The sequence below is a fragment of the Pan paniscus genome, chromosome 5 (assembly GCF_029289425.2).
Source record: "Pan paniscus chromosome 5, NHGRI_mPanPan1-v2.0_pri, whole genome shotgun sequence".
NCBI lineage: Eukaryota > Metazoa > Chordata > Mammalia > Primates > Hominidae > Pan > Pan paniscus.
Window position 1 is genome coordinate 66,364,217 of NC_073254.2, and position 23,553 is coordinate 66,387,769.

At 38.3% G+C, this 23,553-nt stretch overlaps 1 protein-coding gene across 1 annotated transcript in view; it reads right to left on the reverse strand.

The window, feature by feature from the left end:
• The window catches only part of PKHD1 (PKHD1 ciliary IPT domain containing fibrocystin/polyductin), a 467,099-nt gene that overhangs the window by 280,930 nt on the left and 162,616 nt on the right, over positions 1–23,553 (reverse strand). Inside the window, exons 37-42 of the mRNA XM_008958657.5 lie at positions 10,199–10,409; positions 9,632–9,789; positions 7,119–7,310; positions 4,051–4,176; positions 1,824–1,880; positions 1,407–1,537 (exon numbers count right to left, since the gene is read on the reverse strand). Coding sequence (XP_008956905.4) covers positions 1,407–1,537; positions 1,824–1,880; positions 4,051–4,176; positions 7,119–7,310; positions 9,632–9,789; positions 10,199–10,409 — 875 coding nt within the window. The remainder of the gene's footprint in view (positions 1–1,406; positions 1,538–1,823; positions 1,881–4,050; positions 4,177–7,118; positions 7,311–9,631; positions 9,790–10,198; positions 10,410–23,553) is intronic.

A 23,553-nucleotide genomic window follows, 5' to 3' on the forward strand; every position in this document is an offset into this window, starting at 1 on the left:
GTTTCTTAAGCCCAAAAGCTTGCAGACATAGAAAGGGCACATAGGAACTCTTTTATTTACGCAGCTTCTTGTGAGTCTGAAATTATTTTAAAATTAAAAGTTTAAAATAACAACAAAAAAATCCTAATTATCATTAGGATTTTTGGCCTGTAGTTGCCAACAAGTTAAATGCAGCTCCAGCTGTCCTGGATCTGGGATCTGGGTTCCTACAGTCCGTGTAGTTCTGCTTCCTTTGCTTACTGGCATATTAGCCACTCCCATTAGGCACCTAAAATGGTGTGTAAGTGCTGTGCTTGGAACAAACATAATTAAGAATCTAAGGAAGGTTGAAGAGATAACCACTACTTTTACTAGGGGTTATTCAGCTGAAGGTAATTAAAAACAGATGATCAGTGAGAAAGAGGCTCATCCTCTGAGTTCCTTAGAAACTCAGCGTAATGACATAGTGGATGCTCAGAGGAGTTTCCTGAAAGAGTGAGGCCCTTAACTCCTTTGATAGAAGATCCATGGGATAAAATAATTAGAAAAGGGGAAATGAAATGTCTTGCCACTACTCTGATGCACTTGTTCACTCAGGTCTACAGCTACATTGTCCCCCCAAAAATTAATTTCTTAAATGTTTAAACAGAAATGTGCCAAGGGAAACCAATGTTAAGTTGTACTGAATAATGGGATTTTAAAAATCAAGGTTATTGAAGTGGACTTCATCCTCCTGGAATCTGACATGACCTTATACACCTCATGTCTCAGTTTTGAACACTCTTAAAGGACAAAATATGGCCACATTAACATAGTAAGACAGTGAAGGTTTAAAAAGAAATTGGTATTGGAATCAAGTGAGACAAAAATCAGCACCCAGAGTGGGTAGTTCAGGGAGATATTTTAGTTTGCATTACCTAAATGACCAGGAAACGATCAATATCTACTTTGTTTTGCTCCATTACCTATTGCTTCAAAAAAGTGTTTCCAGAAATCCTGAGAGGAATGCTTACATTTATCCTAAAGCACTTGTTTAATGCAAAATTATAAATTATTTTCTTGATACTAATATGCAGCAAGTAAACATTTCATACCACACTACCACTAACGCTGCCACCTTAAAGAACTTTTGGAGCAAGCTTGTCCAACTGGCAGCCCACAGGTCGCATGCAGCCCAAGATGGCTTTGAATGTGGCCAAACACAAATTCATCAACTTTCTTAACACATTATGAGATTTGTTTTACAATTTTTTCTCAGCTCATCAGCTGTCATTAGCGTTAGTGCATTTTATGTGTGACCCAATTCTTCCAATGGCAATTATTCTTCCAATGTGGCCCAGGGAAGCCAAAAGGTTGGACACCCCTGATTGAGAAAGAACTTTATGCCCTCTCAGTTCTGGTCTTCCTGGTAGAGCTGAAGATCTTACCTCTATAACATTGGTGGGACTGCAGATATAGATGCCAGATGGTGTCAACATTTCAGGATTGGAGAGTCCCTCAGCACCAGAAACCCGGATGATCACGTTGTTTCTTATTATATTTCCATGTCCTGACCAGTCTGATGTTTCAACAAACCCAGGGGATCCACAAACATAATTAAAATGTACTCAACTCAACACCCTTGATTCTACTAATACACATCAGAGCTCACACAATGCATTTCATATATATATATATATATATATATATATATATATGTGTGTGTGTGTGTGTGTGTATTTAGAAAATATTTAGTATGCACAATAAACTTAAGAGACCTAACATTTTGCCATCAGGCTTGTCTATAAAATATATGACAATTTTAAATACACTGTAATAGATTTAAAATCAATTTACATATTTACCATCTTTCCTTCCATGAATTGCCTCCCAGGAGATATATCTCATCTCCATGCATGTCCCTGAGAACAAAAGACCCCATTACTTGAGTATATTTTATGTCACTTAGGAAAACAAGAGATGCTGCAACACTACTTCTTTGGGTGTGGGTTGTTTTGATTTTGTTTTTGTGTTTTTATCTGTAAATCAGGGAAAGAGATACAGATCTTATGTACTCTTCAGTTCTAGAGTATCAGGAATCAGAAGTTCATTTTAAATAAAAAGAACAGAAAAATAGATCTGTTTTACTTTTGAAGAGGAGTCTAAGTGACTATCTCCACTGTTAAGTGCCACATATCCTGTGTCAACACCAACCCCATTCCTAGCTGTTCAAACTGGCCACCTGCTATCTGCATGCCCTCACCTTCCCTTGGAAGATCTGAAATGTCCTGTAGGAACAGGATGGACAACATCTAGGACCTTCTCACCCAAACCACTGAGGTTGGAATAGAAGAGCAAGCATGGGCCATGCTAATAGAGAAATTAGTCACTTAAGGGCTATCAATAAAGAGCTGCCCCAATGAACCCTTCATTACAAAGTCTTTAAGTATCTAGGCTTCCTCATGCCATTTCATGGGTCTGGGTTTGCATACTTGTTATGTGTGAGATTGAGTGCTTTACCCACCACACATCAATAAACAAAAATTTTAATTCCCTCACTTGTAATACAACAGATGTCAAAAGCTTATAATTCACAACATTCAAGCACTAAAGGCTAAATTCCGCCTACAGGTTTTCTTCTTTGCATAGTTAATATCTATTCCACATAATTGTTTTCTGCTAAGGTAATACTGTTAGGATACCTTTCTCAATTTCTCCTTGATGTTTCACCTTTTCCCTTGCACAGACAAACATAGGAACAAACAAAGTCAATCCTACATCTGTTAGTTGACTTCCCTGTGGCTGTCCTTTTCTAATCAAAAGATTTTTCTGCACCTGATCACCTCAGTTACCCTTAGTTTTTTGTCTTTTAGAGCTAGAGTATGTTTTAAAGCAAATGTATCTGATTCATATTTTCTCACTAGACAGTTTCCATCTCAGGATAGAACTTTTATAGCTTTTATCTCAACAGATTGTTCTTAAATGAAACATGTATTTTTCCCACTGATGATACTATAGAATTAAATATCAAACAGTATTTAACAAATACAGTTATATTCTTACTTTCAGTGAAAACCTCTGATTTACTTTTTTATTCTGATAAAACTGGAGACTCTTTGTTTCTTAATTCATTCATTTCTTTCAACTAATAGATCTACAATGCACTAGTTAATATGCTAAGTGTTCAGGAGACAATGTCCTCAAGAAATCCGGTGGTATAAAGACAATCAGATGACCAGAAATGTGGTATATAATTTTAAATCAAGAAGTACTGATTGGCACTTAAAGAGCTTAAACAGAAGGACTTGTCTGGGAGAGAGAATGTTGCAAGAGAAGAGTAAGTGGCATGAACAGAGCCAGAGAGCTTGTGCAAAGACCCTGAGGAAGGAAAAAGTGTGGTCTTTTGAAGCAACTAAAATAAAATATTTTAATGTCACTAGAGTATGGAGAAAGAGAAAAAGAACAAAACAAGTTTACATAAGTTAACAGAGACAAAATCACTGAAGGGATCTTTTAAGTCTGGTGAAAAGTTTGGGATTCTATTTTAAAAGCAATAAGAATCTCAAAGGAGAGAAGTGATATGATGCAATCTGAGATTTTTAAGGATAATTCTGAGTTTCACAAGGGGAATGAACTTTAGGAAACAGAAGTAGATAGAGTTGATCAGTTGAAGATTCTGAAACATGGGCTTCTTCAGCAAGCCACAGGAGCTTGAATTCTATTAAGAAGAGAATTCCAGATTTTTAAATCCTTGGCCAACATCCAAGTTTGACAGTCTGTAAGACTATACAAAGACATATGTATGTGACTTAGAATTATTGTGAAAATTACTGGTAGTAAACTTTAAAACTTCCCATTATACACTTATTAACCTGAACTAACCTTTAAAAGATCAGTATCCTATAGGTAAAGTTTAGTAAGCCAATCAGTGATGACTACATTTAAATTTAAAATGTTTTACTGTAGCCCATTTCTAGTGATCATAAGGCCAATATTTTTATAAATTAGGAATTAGAAATTTGGGGAGAATTCATTGTGAAAAACTGTGTCCTACACAAGAATGCAGAAATTAAACAAGCTCGTTTTACTTACCAACTAGCAGTGCATGACCTAAAATATTGTAGAATACATTACTGTCCACCTTCAGGCCCAAGGTCCCGCACATGCTGAGGCCTCTACTGAAGGAGTTCCTCACTGTGCAGCCCTGTATGAAAGACTCTGAATAGGAAAGAGTAAAGTAAAAATTAGATATGGCTCCTGAGATTCTGTTGACCATATTTAGAGCAACCTACACTGTAGCTAAAGACATTCTCCCACACAATAATGAAACTCAGGAGATAAGAAGTTAGAAGCAGCAATCGAATCAAGAGAATGGGTAACTCAAACCAATGGGCCTCAATATAAAAAGGGTGAAATTCAACAATCAAGTGTTAGAAAAAGAAAAACAATCTGAGAAAGACAAAGTATGTCTAAACAATAAAAGAACTCATGGCTGTCAAGATTTCCAACTGGCTATCATCTTTAGTACCAGCTTTCATCATCATACAGCAGATGAGAAGTTAAGGATAACGTGAAGAGCACTGCTTATGGGCCAGCCTTGATCTTTGAAACCTGGAGCTGTGAATTAATATTTATAATTTATCAAGCAATAATATTCTTGGCCCAAGATAGCCAGAGACTCATTCCTAACTGTAAGCAAGGTCAAAGGTTGGCCTGAGGATCATGACTCTCACATTTGAACTGGATAGGTTTATACAACTAAAGAGGAAGCTATCCTCTACTATGCTAAAAAATTGACAATTAGGAAAATCATTACACTGGTTCCATAGGCATATTCTATGATCCCCAGATCTGGTTACGAGGCCTAGATGAGTCAATGAATACACAATTACTGAGTATCAACTATATGTTTCAGGAATTGTGCATTGCATTGTGCTGGAAACATAAAAATGAATGAAACTAAGTAACCTCTGCATTCATGTATTTGCATTCTGATGGAGGAAACTGACATTAAAATAATAAAAATCCATTATTTGAATAATTAAACTATAAATCCTAAAAAGGGAGCTTTGTATTATTACTAGGTAGTGAGAAAGATACAGATGCCAAGTGTTGGGATATTAGAAAAGTTACTTTAGTTTACAGAATAATTTGACTTTTACAGTTGGGACTATCCAAAAAATTCTAAACTTTAACATCACTATCAACACTGGATCTCCACATTCCCCTCAATCTCAGCTCTCCTACTACTAGATGCCCTCACATTGCTCATCAAGGATCCACCCCAATAAATTAACCCATCCATATCTACTTCTGTAGAAAACACTGCCCATAGTGCACAGAATCTTCACCATATCACCCAAACAGCATAGGCCTGACCATGTGAACAACCAGTAAGTACTTATGTGTTTGTGTAGCTCTTATGGGTGGAATGCTGGGATTGGTGAACCTTTAAAAAGTACTGTGCAACATTTACTTATGTAACAAACCTGCACATCCTGCACATGTACCCTAGAACTTAAAATTAAATTAAATTTTTTAAAAAGTACTGTTCAAAGATCCCAATGCTTTCTAACTCTGGTAGCTGGGAGTAATTAGCTGTGTAGGACATGAGGGGCTTCAGGGTGTTAAACAATAAAAGATTCCTTAATGAGCATTCCAAAAGTTTCTAGCCTCTGCATTTTAACAGGGATTTAAAGGTAATAAATGTATTAATGCAGCAATTTTCAAACTTTTATTTTTTAAGCACTGAACTCTTTTTCAAATAAAACCTAAAATATAAAATATCTATAAAAATAGATGAGTGTGCAGCTACTCTGATTGAAACAGAGGTGGGAGAGATAGGTTAGGTAAAATTTGATCAAGGAAGGGCTTTGATTATGTTCAATTGATAACTTATTTGTGACAGCTACCCTCTTTTTTACTGAATTGGCCGCATGTCAAATATTCTGCAGTACTATATACAGCTGACCAAAGAACCAGAGAGAAGGAAATAAAGATACTAATCAATCCGAAGCACTAGCAGAGAGGCCATATGCGGAGCCATCCTCTGAAATGACTCAAATAAATTTAAAAAGATTGGAAAAATTAGAAGAAATAGACGTCCTTAGCATGCAGATAATTTGAAATGAAGGAAAATGTTGCTTCTGGCAGTTCAGAATCCTGCCCTCAATGACCTGAAGATTACTCTGCAATTACCTGTTAGAATCCTAGCATCTCTCAAAAGCCACCTGAACCACAGAGTATGCCCTGATGTCCTTTGTCAGGCATCAACCTCTGAACCCCTGGGGCACAGCCTCTTTAAAGAAGGCAAAGCTTGAATGTGTGGGTGTTGAAAGTGCTGATGAATGGGGAGGATTACTCAGAAATGGAGCTGCTGTCCTCCTGACTTGGCATCTGCACCCCCATTCTGTGATTCTCTGTGTATCAGCTTTTGGTAATGAGTTTTTGCCCTGGATGTTCCTACATTCAACTTTTATTTTAGAACTTTTATCAGTGCATTTGGTCACATTCTGTTTTTCTGATTCTGATCTTGTTTTTCGCCTAGTTGTTCTCACCTGAATTTGATGTTTCCTGCTCCCTTCTTATATCTTCATGTCTGGCCAAGATCTGCACATGTAACTGCTCCTCATTTCCAGAAAAAGCACCTGGGTTTCAGCCCATTCCCCCTCATTTCCCCAGGCAAAAGATGCCTCTGATTTAGGACAACTTTACATAGAAGTGCCTGGGCTCCCACAGTGTTGATAATGTAATGCCAATTCACCTGTAGTCACAAAGCTAGTAAGTGGTAGAGACAGAATTCAAAACACAGGATTGTGTGGTTCACTCTTGTGTGCTGTATTATAGTGATAGTTCTCAAAGTGGACTCCTTGGACGGCCTGTTCCAGAATCAAAAGGTTTGTATATTTAAAATACACATTCCTAAGCCTACCTTAGACCGGAATTTGTTGGGGTAAGGTCTATAACTCTGAATTTTAATAAGCTCCACAAGTGATTTGTTTAGGCATACTAAAGTTTGGGAACCATAGACCTAGAATATAACAATTATCCATCTCTAAATCCCTCAAATCCCACATATCATCTGTCATTCCACCATGCATGTAGTGCCTTAAACATGGGAGAAAGAAACATGAGAAGGTCCTAGGTCCGGACCCCCTTACCTCTCATAGCTCCCACCAGAGTGAGTGAGCTCAGATGCTTATGGAAGGCTTGCCCCAAGACTTGAAACTGCACTCCCTTCAACTGGACCTGGCTGGGCTCTTCTGGGAAGGACTGAACGATCACTCTGGCTCCTATATCCCTGGATCCTAGCATCTTCTCACTCATGGAATACAAACAGTGCTGCAGATTACCTGAAACACAAAATAAAGTCCACAGAACCTAAAGCATGTAGAACATGCTTCCAGACAAATCTCCCAGTTTGAAAGGTACTGTCAGCACCAAGGAAAAACCATTACTGTTTATTTCATTTAATAATCTTATTTCCCCTTTTCTTTGATTCTCCTCTGTAGATTATTAATTAAAAGATCTGATAAACAGGACATGATGTTGCCTTCATTCTATTTTTTCAAGAAACTCCCAAATCAATCACCTTAATTACTGTCACAAAGAGTCAAACTATAACCCACAAACCCAACCTAAATAGATGCTTATTTCAATCTAAAAGATCCTCTGGAGGAAATGTGCAATAAAATGACCTTCTTGTGGTTGATAATTGTAGGAAAGACATGTTAGCACTGAATATAATAACAGCACTTTTTAATCTTAAGCTGTCCAATGAGGTTTCCCCATTACTGTGCTGTTTTATGGTTTGGGGACTTAGCAATAACGCTACCACAGAAATGTCAAAGGACTCCAGAGAAGCAACTGAGCAGCTCCTGCACCAACACCTACTTCCCCAGCTGTGCCACTAATGAGGACAGCAGCAACCTGAGCCTAACACACACAACTACAAATGCCAGTGAGGACAGCAACCACCTGAACTAACACACACAACTATGAATGCCAGGGAGGGCAGCAAACCACCTGGACCTAACACACACAACTACTATTGCTACCAAAATGTTGTGACCTCAGGATCCAGGGCACCTTCTGTTGATACATGGCATTTGGTGGTACAAACTAATCTGGAGAATAAATCATCTCTCCAATGGATAATAAAGATTTTTCATGTTAATGATCCAAAGAAGCACCAATAATATAAAACACTGTATCATATCACAGTAAATTTCAGAATTCAGTCATTTGCTATTACCCAGAGAAGAGGTGAATGAAGAGATATTTATATTTGTATGCCTTATCACAATTTGATTATTTGTGCCACTGATCCATAAGATTTTCAAATGGACAGGCCTTGTGTTATTAAATTCAGCTACCTTGTTCCACACTCCAGCCCCACACAGAAAAGGAATGACTTATTTTGAGAATATTGTAGTTGTATTTACGATTTGTGATGAAATCAAGGATGTTTTCCATTTGGGGCTAATGGATTTATAATGGCTTAAACCTAGAAGCATGATCTCACTGGCAGCATGATCAAATGCAATATTTGGCAAAATATGATCTCACAATACCAAGGAAGTTTGAATAGAATGTAGATCCCAATTCTGCAGAATTGATAAAGTTGGGCAGTTGATGGAAGTGAACCCACTGTTATCCAAACATTCTTTTTAGAATGACACATTTGTGAGTAGATGATTTGTAGGGAGGGAGGTGAGGCCAAACTGCCTCTCTACTTCTAACAACTTCCCACACCCAACCACATGACAACATTTTACTCACATGCACCTATATTTAGACACAACTCAAATCTTTAACTCCAGCTCCCTTTGACTTTTCTTCCAGGCTCCACACATTACCAGACATCTCTACACAGTTGGCTGGCCTGGCATCTCAGTTACGACATATACAAAATTAAACTCACGATTGCCACTCTCCCACCCCAAAACCTGCTCCTCTTCCCATCCCAGCAAATAGCCTCATCATCCATCCAGAGCTCATGCCTGGAAGTCATCCTTGACACCCACACCATCCTGGACCAAAGTTGACAAATGATGTCTTCACAACATGTGAAAGCCTCATAATCTACAGCCTGGGAAACCAAAACATGACCTACTAAACTAACCATCCCTGAAATAGATGCTTAATAGGCACATCAATGTGATTCAGTGCCTGCTATTCTACTAGAAGATAAATTGAATTTTTCTACCACTTACCTAAAGTATGTGGTAGTTCACTCAGAAAACAAATCCCAAAATGGGGATGGGGGAGCCCTACAAGTCTAATCAGTAAGAATGTGCTGCCTGAGCCCAGAACTCTGGCATATGGCTTTCCTGAGAATCTTAGAAGTGGCCTGGAATTTTAACATTGAACTCAGAAATGTAATTCAACTCTTCAGATTTAGTTCTTTAATAGAAATATTTTCCCCAGAGAAATAATATTTTATTTCTTTTGTCTTTTGTTATCTTTTTCACAAGGTTGTTGGGCAGTGGGGCAGGGAGGAGGATGAAATGACAATCAAGAGCATTCTGAAAATTACAGAAAAGTATGGGCATCCAAAGTTTAAGGGCTTATTCTATTTTAAAAGAGGTCAACCACAGCAATGCCATCTATCATCAGACAGTAAGAATATTCTTTTTTGCTCATTAGACTTTCCAACAAAACACTCTTCTACCTTCTGGAGCATTGGCCTCCTGGCATGAAACAAGCAGCTTCTCCCTCTCATTAGTGAGATTTCCTTGTATGGTAATACTCCTGCTGAGCAGAGCCACAGTGGCCTTTAAAATATGGTGCTCTCCAGCCACCCAATTCTCTGTAAAGTTGTGAGAATATCTGGGGAAAAAAAGAGGATGATAGAACTGAGGACATCACTCCAAATCTTACTAGGAATAATAAGCCACTAGATTAACATAATTCTTCCTTTGGGGATCTATTCATGTTTCTTTAGAAACTCAATACCAAATAGTGAACTATAGACATAAGTACATGAAAATTAGAAACTATGCTGATCATCACCCCAATCATTTGTGTAAGACAGAAGTTCTAGAGACAAGACAAACTAACTTACAAAGTCTAAATCTTCAAAACATTTCATGCTTTTTAATTTTCTTGTCAAAGTGTCTACCATTATTTAAGCAGAAGAAATATATCATTGAAAGACCCCAATACAAATGTCCAGACCCCAACACAGTTAAGATCTCATCTTCTTCCATGTCAACTTAGCCAAGCTGACACTCAGTACCTCAAAGGTGACTTAAGATAGAGGTCTGTATCCTGCACAGTTTCCACAGTGACAATCTCTTCCATCGGTTTGGCACCTTTAACACCTGTTCCACTGATGATGACAACTTCATCCCCAGGGTGCCAGTCCACAGCATCTTCTAAAGCCAACACTGTGTCTAGGGCATGGGCAGTTGCTCTAAGACGGGTGACAATTACTTCTGGTAGTGAACCTAAAGCAGCCCGAGGAAAAGTTGTCCAGATAATTTAATCATTAATCAAAACGTGATTAATTTAATCATTAATAAACGTGATGTTATTTAGCCAAAGAAGCCCATAAAATAAGACCTGGAAAAGCAAGCTTCAGGATAGATAAGCACCAATGTTTTTATATTAGTTTTGTTTTATTTTGTTTGACCTTGGTTTTCTTTTTATCTATAAAAAGAAGTCAATAAAAGTAAGCCAGACTAGAGAATAGCAACGTGTAAAAAGCACAAGAATTGTGGTCAGATTACACTTATATTTGAATCACGATCTTGTCATATTCTAACCCTATTCTTTAGGGTAATAAACTTGATGAATGGGCTTCAGTTTCCTCAGTTAAAAGCAGAAGTAGCAGGGTCTTCCATCATAGGGTTTTGGAAAGATTCAATGAAATAGTATCTATGAAACATCTAGCTTAGATCTTACCACATAATAGACCCTAAGGGTATGTTAGTCCTTTCTCTTCCTTTTCTGTGTCACACTGTTTGAGGATGAAATTTTACCACCTCTTTTTTTTCCAAGAAAAAACAAGTGGTTATTAGACTTTCTGATGTAGACCTCTATAACTAATTTCCAATATGAAGACTTCACAAATAACAAAAATAGAGGGGAAAACAAAAATTATCTCTTAGAGTTGTCATAAGTCTTCGTGTATTAAATGATCCCTTCAAACTCTAAAAACTAGACCTATCTAACATAGGACTGCTAAATGCAGTTGAAGAAGGGGAACTTGTGGTTCAAGATAACTTTGTTTGTATTACACTCCAGCATACCCGCCTGACCATCCCCATACCAGCATGCTAATCTCTAATTATCAAAGATTCAAGAAGGTCATCTGTCTCACAGTTTATTCTGGTCTTTTCCAGCAAGGGTCAAGGCACAGATTTTTTCAAGGCATTATCTGAATACTTCAGAAAACACATGGCTTACTCCCTACTCCTTCCTCTTTCTGTAGTACATTTCCTTCCCCTTTTGCAATGGATGATAATTTACCTTTAGCCCGCAGCAAGTTACTGTCCTCCCTTGTTGTACTAAAGTAAAGTAATAATACTTGAATCTCTAACTACAGAGGTGGCCGACAATAAATCATTTTCAAATTATTTTAAACTTTCCTCTTTATTTATTTGTCTCTCTCTGCATAAGCACTTGTACCAATAATGTTCTAGGTTTAGAAAGGTCTCTGGGTTAATATTGTAATTTCTGAAGTTTACTTGGGCAATAATTTTGTCTTAAAAAAATGTACAGAGTTCAAAATTTCTAATTATAAGGCAGGTGAAAATTAAGACATAAATCATCCAAAAGAAAATAATTTTAACTTTATTTCTTGTTTGTATATCTTAACCCTTGGAAACAATAAAATGAAATAAAATTTATTTATATGTATATGCATATATATGTGAATTTTTATAACCCATCCTTGAATGTCTACATAGAAAAATCTCTACTAAGCACAGAAAAATGTTTATCCAAGACAAAATGCCATCCGACTCTGTGATCAGTATTCACAATTCTCAATTAATATGCAACAAATACCTGCTATGTGACTATCAACATGCAAGCTACGCATGGCAGAACCAAGAGTAAAGACCACAAAGGCCTAGCTCAACTAGTTACTCCTATAAATAATGGTCAACACTGAATGGATGAAAAAATTCACAGATAATCTTTGAAGTACATTTTTAAACTATTAACAAAAAAAGTTACATCTTTGTAAATATTGACAGAGCCTCTAGAAAGCAGTAAAACTAGCTTATAACTTATGCACTCCCATTGCAAAAATAACACCTCTATGTGTATGGTTAAAACATCAAGCCTGGATGTTTAATGAGTGTTGGCCTCATATTTCTAGCTACATAGTAGATATTGACATTTAGATGAGCTACTACCATCTTGAAATTATTGTAATAATTATCTGAGCTAGACCCTCTTGCAAACAGCTTTTATTCCTTTAAGTATTCCTCCTTATGTTCTTTTTTTAAACAAATTTTGTGCTGTTATTTCAATTACATCCCTTCTTTGTCCATTAACCTGCAGTATTTTCCTGCAATACTCAGTAACAAAGTCTCAAATTTCCTGCTTGACTTCAAAGACTCTCCATAATGTGACCCTACTTTATGGTCTCTGATTTCTTAATAAATTCTGTTCCAAGAAGCCCAGTCTCTTTACCTCTTCTCATTTAACAGGATCGTCCTGCCTCTAATCTTTGGTCAATTTTGTCCTTTCCACTCGTGTCCTTGCTTCTTTCTCTTCATCTATCCTTTTAAAGCACAACTCAAGCCCGATCTTTTCAGTGAATTTCAGAACATACTTCATCTTCACTTCCTCCTACAAACCTTGTAGTGATCAGTGACATCGTTCCTTCAGCAAAATCTGTGTGTACATCTGGGATTTAGGCATTCCCAAGTATGTCTGGGTAGCTTGTGGGCCATTTATTTGAGCTGCTTTGTGTGGGGGAGGAAGTTTGCACAAAGAAACAGATGAGAGAAAAGAAGATGACAGAGAAGATATGGGGTCAATCTCAGATATAGGCCCTCTCTCTTGACCACAAGGACCTATGACTGAACCTGAGGGAATAATTTGGAGGAACCCTCCAGATGGCTTTGTCACCTGATGCTGCTCCACCTGAGATTCTCTCACCAACTCACTCGGCTGCATTCTTTAGAACTTAATCCTGAGAGAAGGCTCCAAGACTTGCTGAGTAGGCAAACCCTGTATATAATCTGTCATATCACCATGGCTGTCTCCTTTCTCACACTTAACACAACTGCAATTTGGCCTCTATTTCTGTACTTAGAATTTGTCTCCCCCACTAAACATAACAGCAAAAACCATACCTATGTTCGTTCACCGTCACAACATCAATGCCTTTCACAGTGTCTAGCATGTAAGTGTTCCATAAATACATCCTGAATGCACAAAATCACAAATGAGACAGAGAAACAAGCACCCCAATGTCTTGGTGTCCGGTTGATCAGATGGGACTCTGAGCGGCATGCAGAGACAGTTGCCACATTTCATCATGGGACACAGTACACTCCCACATCTTGGGGTTTTAAATGAAAGCCCACACCCTCAAACCCGTGTGTTCAGTACTCTCATGGCAGGTACCAGCAGTAGATGCAGGGATAAGGCAGCCCCTACTACCTTCCTAAATGGAGAACAATGACCAAGAAGCCAAAGTAGGAGGAAAAGAACATGAAAGATGCCTCATGGTGACTAAGGCAGACAGATGAACTCACAGAAAACACATTGTGAGGACACGTAGAACAAGCAAGCAGAACTGCTAAAAAGGGGAGAAGGTTTTGTGAGAGTTGGGGGCCTCAGACAGTAAAATTTTTATCACTATTGAAATATCCACAGGCTGAGCAGGCTCAGGGAAGCCTGGGGAGACTTCAATTACATAAACAATAGTCAGTCCCATGTATCTCAGCACTAAATCATCCTGAAATTACTAAAGTGCATGTGTCTTTTCTCTCCACCTTACAGGTGGCACCATGACTGCTGTGCCACTGCCTCATGTCTCCTTTATATATGGCACAATTCCTAACACAGCACTGGACGCATAATTAACATTCAATTCATAGTAGTTTAAATGAGCTATTTTAAGTATTGCCTTCTGGGCAATCACTTGTAAACTCCCGTCAGATATATACCCAAGTGAGTATATAATATTCAATATGCAAAAAGCAGAAAAAAATACAAACATTTATTGAAAACTTAGAATAACCCCAACCTATGCAAACTAGTTTCATTGTCAAGTAAGAAATCTTTGGTTTTTTATTTTTGTTATTTATTTTAACAGATTGTACAGATAGGAAACTATGATTCTTCAAGGACAAGATTATATGGTAATAGATATCAGCACAAAGTTCTGAAACTAGTTCTTCTGAATCTAAGACCAGAGAACTAGACAAGTAAATGGAACTTGTAGCCTCTGGAAATAGCTGTAAATTAACTGTACCCAATTAGCTTTGATGTTCAAAAAATTATACTCATTACTTCATAAATGTTATTTAAATGTCATACAAGGTGGACCAACTGACTTCTCTGATGAAGAAGGCATTGCACACATTTTACATCTGAGTCATTTCTGTTCATAGAACTATTGAAACCCAGGTTGGGTAGCTCCCTTCCTTTCTGTACCACAAATCAAAAAACACATAAAACTACGTATAAAAAGCTCAATAATTTATGAATATGCTAAATGAAAAAGGACTATGCTTTTAACTTGTAATTTAATACTATGTTTAATCACTTTGGGCTATCCATGTTGACCTGTTAACCAACAAACTACTCATTTACTCCCACTAATGACTTCTACTCATAATTGTATTTCCTACAAATTATTGTTCAAGCATTTCAATGTCATTCATCCACAATTACACAGTCTCAGAGCACCATTCTTACTAAATGGGCATGGAGAAAAAGAAAATAATCTTTGTGGGTTAACACACTAAAATCACTAATTGTCCTCTGTTTGCTTACTTTGTAGGACTTAAATCTTTATTCTAAGAATAACTGCCAAGGCCTTTCAAAATCATTTAGGGTGGGGGAAGGAGAGAGGGAGAGAGGGAGAGAGAGAGAGAGAGAGAGAAAGGAGAAAGAAAAGGATAATTTATTAAAATAATGTTTGCATCAGAATAAAGGAACTTACAAAAAAACTAGAAATATTGTCCTCAAATATATACAAATTATTTCCCCCTTATTTCTGGATGCAACATCACCATTATCCATAGCAAAACATTAGATGCTGTCTTGTATGTGGATGAACATTTGTCAAGCACTAGGAAGACAAACACAAAGAACAGAGTCCCTTTCCTCCAGGGCCCATGATCAGTACAAGAAATAGACAAAAATCAGAAGTGCACTGTGCAAGGTGCAGTGACACTCAGGGGTGTACAGACATGGAGCACTGCAATCACACCAAGGGAGTAGTCCTTTCCAGGAATGCTTCCCAGAAGAGGTGATAACTGAGCTGGGTCTTGAAGGACAAGCCAAAGTGTGCCAGATGACAAAATGGGAAGCGTACCCTAGGCAACGACAATGATGTGTAAGATGGTGGGGGACATTCGAATAACTGCTACATATGTGGCATGGCCAGAGTACAGGTATACAGAAGGTATAGGCACCTAGTGACTGTCCCTTCATTCTGAAGAGGTGAGCAGGACCCATCCAAAAATGACTCACAGGCCCTCCCATAGCACTTAGAGTTTATCCTAAAAATTATTTGGAAACCACTAAATGAATATTTGGGATGAAATCTAAGAAATGATACTGTTTTGAAACTGTTTTAAGCCCATAGTACACATATCAAACTAAGAGAAGAAAATCCTTAGTGAGAAAATGGACTTACCGTATGTTGGGGAAAATGAGTCAAATCCTAAGACAAACAAGAGCCAGCCAGTAGGGAAACAGAGAGCCTGATGTGTTACTCTAGGAACTAGATATCAGACCTTTGGAGCAAATGAAGAGGACTGGGCAAAATAATGCAGGACTTTGTTGACCTGTTTTAAAGACCTCAAGTTGTATTTGAAATAGTTATAAAAACAAATATAAACATATATATATTTATTATTTATTTTTATATATTTATTTTTAAGTTCTGGGATACATGCGCAGAACGTGCTGGTTTGTTACATAGGTATACACGTGCCATGGTGGTTTGCTGCACCCATCAACCCATCATCTACATTAGGTATTTCTCCTAATGCTCTCTTTCCCCTTGCCCCCCACCCACTAACAGGCCCTGGTGTGTGATGTTGCCCTCCCTGTGTCCATGTGTTGTCATTGTTCAACTCCTGCTTATGAGTGAGAACATGTGTTTGATTTTCTGTCTTGTGTTAGTTTGCTGAGAATGATGGTTTCCAGCTTCATCCATGTCCCTGCAAAGGACATGAACTCATCCTTTTTTATGGCTGCATAGTATTCCACAGTATAGATGTGCCACATTTTCTTTATCCAGTCTATCATTGATGGGCATTTGGGTTGGTTCCAAGTCTTTGCTATTGCGAACGGTGATTCAATAAACATACGTGTGCATGTGTCTTTATGGTTGAATGATTTATAATCCTTTGGGTATATACCCAGTAATGGGATTGCTGGGTCAAATGGTATTTCTGGTTCCTGATCCTTGAGGAATCACCACACTATCTTCCAGTGTAAAAGTGTTTCTATTTCTACACATCCACTCCAGCATCTGTTATTTCCTGACTTTTTAATGATCACCATTCTCACTGGTGTGAGATGGTATATTGACCAGTAATGATGAGCTTTTATTCATACGTTTGTTGATCGCATAAATATCTTCCTTTGAGAAGTGTCTACTCATATCCTTCGCCCACTTTTTGATGGGGTTGTTTTTTCTTGTAAATTTGTTTAAGTTCCTTGTAGATTCTGGAAATTAGCCCTTTGTCAGATGGATAGATTGCAAATATTTTCTCCCATTCTGTAGGTTGCCTGTTCACTCTCATGATAGTTTCTTTTGCTATGCAGAAGCTCTTTAGTTTAATTAGATCCCATTTGTCAATTTTGGCTTCTGTTGCCATTGCTTTTGATGTTTTAGTCATGAAGTCCTTGCCCATGCCTACGTCCTGAATGGTATTGCCTAGGTTTTTTTCAAGGGTTTTTATGGTTTTAGGTCTAACATTTAAGACTTTAATCGAACTTGATTTAATTTTTGTATAAGGTGTAAGGAAGGGATCCAATTTCAGCTTTCTACATATGGCTAGCCAGTTTTCCCAGCACCATTTATTAAATAGGGAATCCTTTCCCCATTGCTTGTTTCTGTCAGGTTTGTCAAAGATCAGATGGTTGTAGATGTGTGGTATTATTTCTGAGGGCTCTGTTCTGTTCCATTGGTCTATATCTCTGTTTTGGTACCAGTACCATGCTGTTTTGGTTACTGTTGCCTTGTAATATAGTTTGAAGTCAGGTAGCATGATGCCTCCAGCTTTGTTCTTTTGGCTTAGGATTGTCTTGGCAATGCAGGCTCTTTTTTGGTTCCACGTGAACTTTAAAGAAGTTTTTTCCAATTCTGTGAAGAAAGTCATTGGTAGCTTGATGGGGATGGCATTGAATCTATAACTTACCTTGGGCAGTATGGCCATTTTCACGATATTGATTCTTCCTATCCATGAGCATGGAATGTTCTTCCATTTGTTTGTGTCCTCCTTGATTTCCTTGAGCAGTGGTTTGTAGTTCTCCTTGAAAAGGTCCTTCACATCCCTTGTAAGTTGGATTCCTAGGTATTTTATTCTCTTTGAAGCAATTGTGAATGGGAGTTCACTTATGATTTGGTTCTTTGTCTGTTATTGGTGTATAAGAATGCTTGTGATTTTGCACACTGATTTTGTATCCTGAGATTTTGCTGAAGTTGCTTATCAGCTTAAGGAGATTCTGGGCTGAGAGGATTGGGTTCTCTAAATATACAATCATGTCATTTGCAAACAGGGACAATTTGACTTCCTCTTTTCCTAATTGAATACCCTTTATTTCTTTATCCTGCCTGATGGCCCGGGCCAGAACTTCCAACACTATGTTGAATAGGAGTGGTGAGAGAGGGCATCCCTGTCTTGTGCCAGTTTTCAAAGGGAATGCTTCTGGTTTCTGCCCATTCAGTATGATATTGGCTGTGGGTTTGTCATAGATAGCTCTTATTAGTTTGACATACATCCCGTCAATACCTAGTTTATTCAGAGTTTTTAGATGAAGGGCTGTTGAATTTTGTCAAAGGCCTTTTCTGCATCTATTGAGATAATCATGTGGTTTTTGTCTTTGGTTCGGTTTATATGCTGGATTACATTTATTGATTTGCGTATATTGAACCAGCCTTGCATCCCAGGGATGAAGCCCACTTGATCATGGTGGATAAGCTTTTTGATGTGCTGCTGGATTTGGTTTGCCAGTATTTTATTGAGGATTTTTGCATCAATGTTCATCAGGGATATTGGTCTAAAATTCTCTTTTTTGGTTGTGTCTCTGCCAGGCTTTGGTATCAGAATGATGCTGGATAAAATGAGTTAGGGAGGATTCCCTCTTTTTCTATTGATTGGAATAGTTTCAGAAGGAATGGTATCAGCTCCTCTTTGTACCTCTGGTAGAATTCGGCTGTGAATCCGTCTGGTCCTGGACTTTTTTTGGTTGGTAGGCTATTAATTATTGCCTCAATTTCAGATCCTGTTATTGGTCTATTCAGGGATTCAACTTCTTCCTGGTTTAGTCTTGGGAGGGTGTATGTGTCCAGGAATTTATCCATTTCTTCTATATTTTCCATTTTATTTGCGTAGAGGTGTTTATAGTATTCTCTGATGGTTGTTTATATTTCTGTGGGATAGGTGGTGGTATCCCCTTTATCATTTTTTATTGTGTCTATTTGATTCTTCTCTCTTTTCTTCTTTATTAGTCTTGCTAGTGGTCTATCAATTTTGTTAATCTTTTCAAAAAACCAGCTCCTGGATTCATTGATTTTTTGAAGGGTTTTTTGTGTCTCTATCTCCTTCAGTTTTGCTCTGATCTTAGTGATTTCTTGCCTTCTGCTAGCTTTTGAATGTGTTTGCTGTTGCTTCTCTAGTTCTTTTAATTGTGATGTTAGAGTATCGATTTTAGGTCTTTCCTGCTTTCTCTTGTGGGCAATTAGTGCGATAAATTATAATTTAGTGCTATAAAGATCCGTTGTTAGTCTGATGGGCTTCTCTTTGTGGGTAACCAGACCTTTCTCTCTGGCTGCCCTTAACATTTTTTCCTTCATTTCAACTTTGGTGAATCTGACAATTATGTGTCTTGGGGTTGCTCTTCTCAAGGAGTATCTTTGTGGCATTCTCTGTATTTCCTGAATTTGAATGTTGGCCTGCCTTGCTAGGTTGGGGAAATTCTCCTGGATAATATCCTGAAGAGTGTTTTCCAACTTGGTTCCCTTCTCCCCGTCACTTTCAGGTACACCAATCAGACGTAGATTTGGTCTTTTCACATAGTCCCATATTTCTTGGAGGCTTTGTTCATTTCTTTTAACTCTTTTTTCTCTAAACTTCTCTTCTCACTTCATATCATTCGTTTCATCTTCAATCACTGATACCCTTTCTTCCACTTGATTAAATCGGCTACTGAAGCTTGTGCATGCATCACATAGTTCTCATGCCATGGTTTTCAGCTCCATCAGGTCATCTAAGGTCTTCTCTATGCTGTTTATTCTAGTTAGCCATTCATCTAATCTTTTTTCAAGGTTTTTAGCTTCTTTGTGAGGGATTCGAACATCCTCCTTTAGCTTGGAGAAGTTTGTTATTACCGATCTTCTGAAGCCTACTTCTGTCAACTCATCAAAGTCATTCTCCATCCAGCTTTGTTCTATTGCTGGCAAGGAGCTGCAATCTTTTGGAGGAGAAGAGGCACTCTGATTTTTAGAATTTTCAGCTTTTCTGCTCTGGTTTCTCCCCATCTTTGTGGTTTTATCTACCTTTGGTCTTTGATGATGGTGACCAACAGATGGGGTTTTGGTGTGGATGTCTTTTTTGTTGATGTTGATGCTGTTCCTTTCTGTTTATTAGTTTTCCTTCTATCAGTCAGGACCCTCAGCTGCAGGTCTATTGGAGTTTGCTGGAGGTCCACTCCAGACCCTGTTTGCCTGGGTATCACCAGCAGAGGCTGAAGAACAGCAAATATTGCAGAACAGCAAATGTTGCTGCCTGATCCTTCTTCTGGAAGCTTCATCTCAAAGGGGCACCCAGCTGTATGAGGTGTCAGCCAGCCCCTACTGGGAGGTGTCTCCCATTTAGGCTACTCAGGGTCAGGGACCCACTTGAGTCTGTCCATTCTCAGATTTCAAACTCTGTGCTGGGAGAACCACTACTCTCTTCAAAGCTGTCAGACAGGGACATTTAAGTCTGCAGAAGTTTCTGCTGCCTTTTGTTCAGCTATGCCCTGCCCCGAGAGGTAGAGTCTACAGAGGCAGGCAGGCCTAGCTGAGCTGCGGTGGGCTCCACTCAGTTCAAGTTTCCTGGCCACTTTGTTTACCTACTCAAGCCTCAGCAATGGCGGATGCCCCTCCCCAAGCCTCGCTGCCTCCTTGTGTTTGATCTCGGACAGCTGTGCTAGCAGTGAACAAGGATCCATGGGCATGGGACCCTCCGAGCCAGGCACGGGATATAATCTCCTGGTGTGCCATTTTCTAAGACCATTGGAAAAGTGCAGCACTAGGGTGGGAGTGTCCCGATTTTCCAGGTACCATCTGTCATGGCTTCCCTTGGCTAGGAAAGGGAATTCCACAACCCCCTGCACTTCCCTGGTGAGGCAATGCCCCACCCTGCTTCAGCTCACACTCCATGGGCTGCACCCACTGTCCAACAAGTCCCATTGAGATGAACCCAGTACCTCAGTTGGAAATGCAGAAATCACCCATCTTCTGCATTGCTCATGCTGGGAGCTATAGACTGGAGTTGTACCTATTCAGCCATCTTGGAACCCAACCCCGTTTTGCCAAATTTTTAAGGTAACGTTCATGGGTTCCAAGGATTAGGACATGGACATACATGGGTGTCATTTTTTAGCCTATGGTTGAATAAATAGTGCTGTGAAAATTGGCTATTCATTTGAAAAAAATAGATAACTGACAAACTATATCAGAATCAATTCTAGACTGATTAAAATAAGGGCCTGGTAACTTTTTCTGTAAAAAGAACAGGGAGATAATAAAGAGTTTGGGGTTTGCAGACCACGTGGTCTCTGTCATAATGACTGAACTTTGCCCTTATAGTGCAAAGCAGCCATAGATAATACCTACACAAATGGGTGTGGCTGTGCCTCAATAAAATTTTGTGTATAAAAGCAAGGAATGGACCAGATTTGGTCCATGGCTCATAGTTTGCTGACCCTAGTTAAAGACAGACACAAATGTGAAAAAAAAGAAAAAAAAACAACAATAAAAGTACCAAAAAACAAGTAGGTAAATTTTTATATAGTCTTTGTACAGAAAAGAGTTGATAAACATAAAATCAAAGGCAGAAACCATAAGAGAAAATATTTGTAGATTTGCCATCACAAAGATTGGAAAACTCCATAGAAGTACTAAAAGATAAATAACGTGTGAAAGAAACCGGTTCTTTGTACCTCTATCAAGAATTTTACAAAGAGAGCTATAAGCCAGAAAGCCCCAATTGGGATCTCAAAATAAGCTGAAAAAGTTAAAATTGAGGAGACTGTTTCAGAAAGAAGTATATTCTGCCTTTCTGCCACAAGTAAATACCAGCTATGTGTACACAAAATAGAAGCGAGGCCATGTGTGTCTTAAGTCCATGAAGAAAATGGAATGAGTTTTAGTTACATCCCCTTGCAGGCCCCAGTTTCATCATCTCTAAAATGAAAGTAACGATCCCAGTCTTTCAGGCTTCACAGGGTGGTTGTGAGAGTTAAATGAGAGTAAAGAATGGGAAGCAGCTTTGAAAATTATAAAGTGCCAGGATCTAGGTAAAATCCAATTTTGACAAATACCAAATATAATACCCAATTCAATGATACTCTTTTTCCATGACCAGGCTGAAAGCAATACTATTAATAGTATTGCTTTGATGATGCATATGGAAGAATTCTCTTTGAAGGAAAAATCACATGCTTCTGCCTATGTAGCTTTCCATTTACTTAACAAAGTTGAGTTTCTTGTGGTACTCAAAAATGTAAAAAATGAAAATCTACACCACATTAACCATTTAGTAACCTAAAAGAAGATTACTACTGAAGCATGAGGGTGGCCAAGGGGGAGAGTTGAAAAACAGGACAGAAGGTGTTAGCAGGAAGCTAAATAGCACCTAATAGCCATGCTAGAAATTTCGGACTTTACCTTAGAAACAATGGAAAGCCACTGAAGAGTTTTGAGCAGCAGCACAATATAAACAGATTTGTGTTTTTAAAAGATCAACTTGGCTCCAGGGCAAAGAATGAATTGGAAAGAACAGAAGGGGCAACTAGAAAATAAGTTTAAAAGCTTACACAATAATCCAGGCATAAGTTGAAGGTACCATAAACTAAGGTGACAGTAATGGAGATAGAGAGAAGGATATGGGCTCACAAGTTATCTAAGAATTAAAATCAACAAGACTTAGTGATGGACATGATAAGAGGAATGATAAAGGAGGTATCAAGAATGACAACCAGGTTTCTAGCTGAGAGATTATTGGAAAACGGTAAACACCATCCCATCTTTAGACTAATAATGAGACAACTTCACCAAATCAAAAGTGTAAACAAATAATAACAATGATAATAACTGACATTTATTGAGTACTTGCTCAACATCTGCCATTGTGGTAAGTACATTACATGTTTTGTTTCATTTAAACCACATAATAAATATCATGAGAAATGTCTTAAAATAATGTCCGTTTTATAGATGTGGGAACTGAAACACTGGGGAGTTTTTTAAGGTCCACTAGCTAGTTCACGGTAGAGATGGGATTTGGACCACACAGTCCACTTCGAGAGCCCAGGCTCCTCATACTTACTCAGAGGAAGATGAGTGAGTGAGTACTCTATGACGGAGCAAAGTCAAGCTCATCTAGAGAAGATGCAGAACGCCAGCAAAGATCCTCACAACCTAGCAGGAAAATGGAAACTACAGAAAGTTTGAAAGGAAGAGATGAACCTTGGAGCTAGTTACTTTCCTTTGAGAAGCTTTGTGTCAAGATGAGAGGCTTGAAATCCTCCTGTGTCTAAAATATGATACAGAGTCAGTTATGAGGTTTGCTTTGGTGACTGTGATGGTTAATTTTGTGCATCAACTTGACTGGGCTATGGGGTACCCACAACTTTAGCTAAATGTAAATTGTTCTTCGTGTGTGTGTTTGTGTGTGTGTGTGTGTGTGTGTAGGTATTTCTAATGTAATTAACATCTGAATCAGTAGACTAAGTAAAGAAGATTGCCTTCCTTAATGTAGATGAGCCTTATCCAATCAGCTGAAGGCCTGAATAGAACAAAAAGGCTGAGTATGAAGTAACTTGAACTGAGACATTGGTCTTATCTGGTCTTCAAACTTAGACTGAAGCATAGGTTCTTCTTGGATATCCAGCTTGCTGGCCTTCTGACTGGAACTTACACCATTGGTCTTCCTGGTTCTTACGCCTTTGGACTTG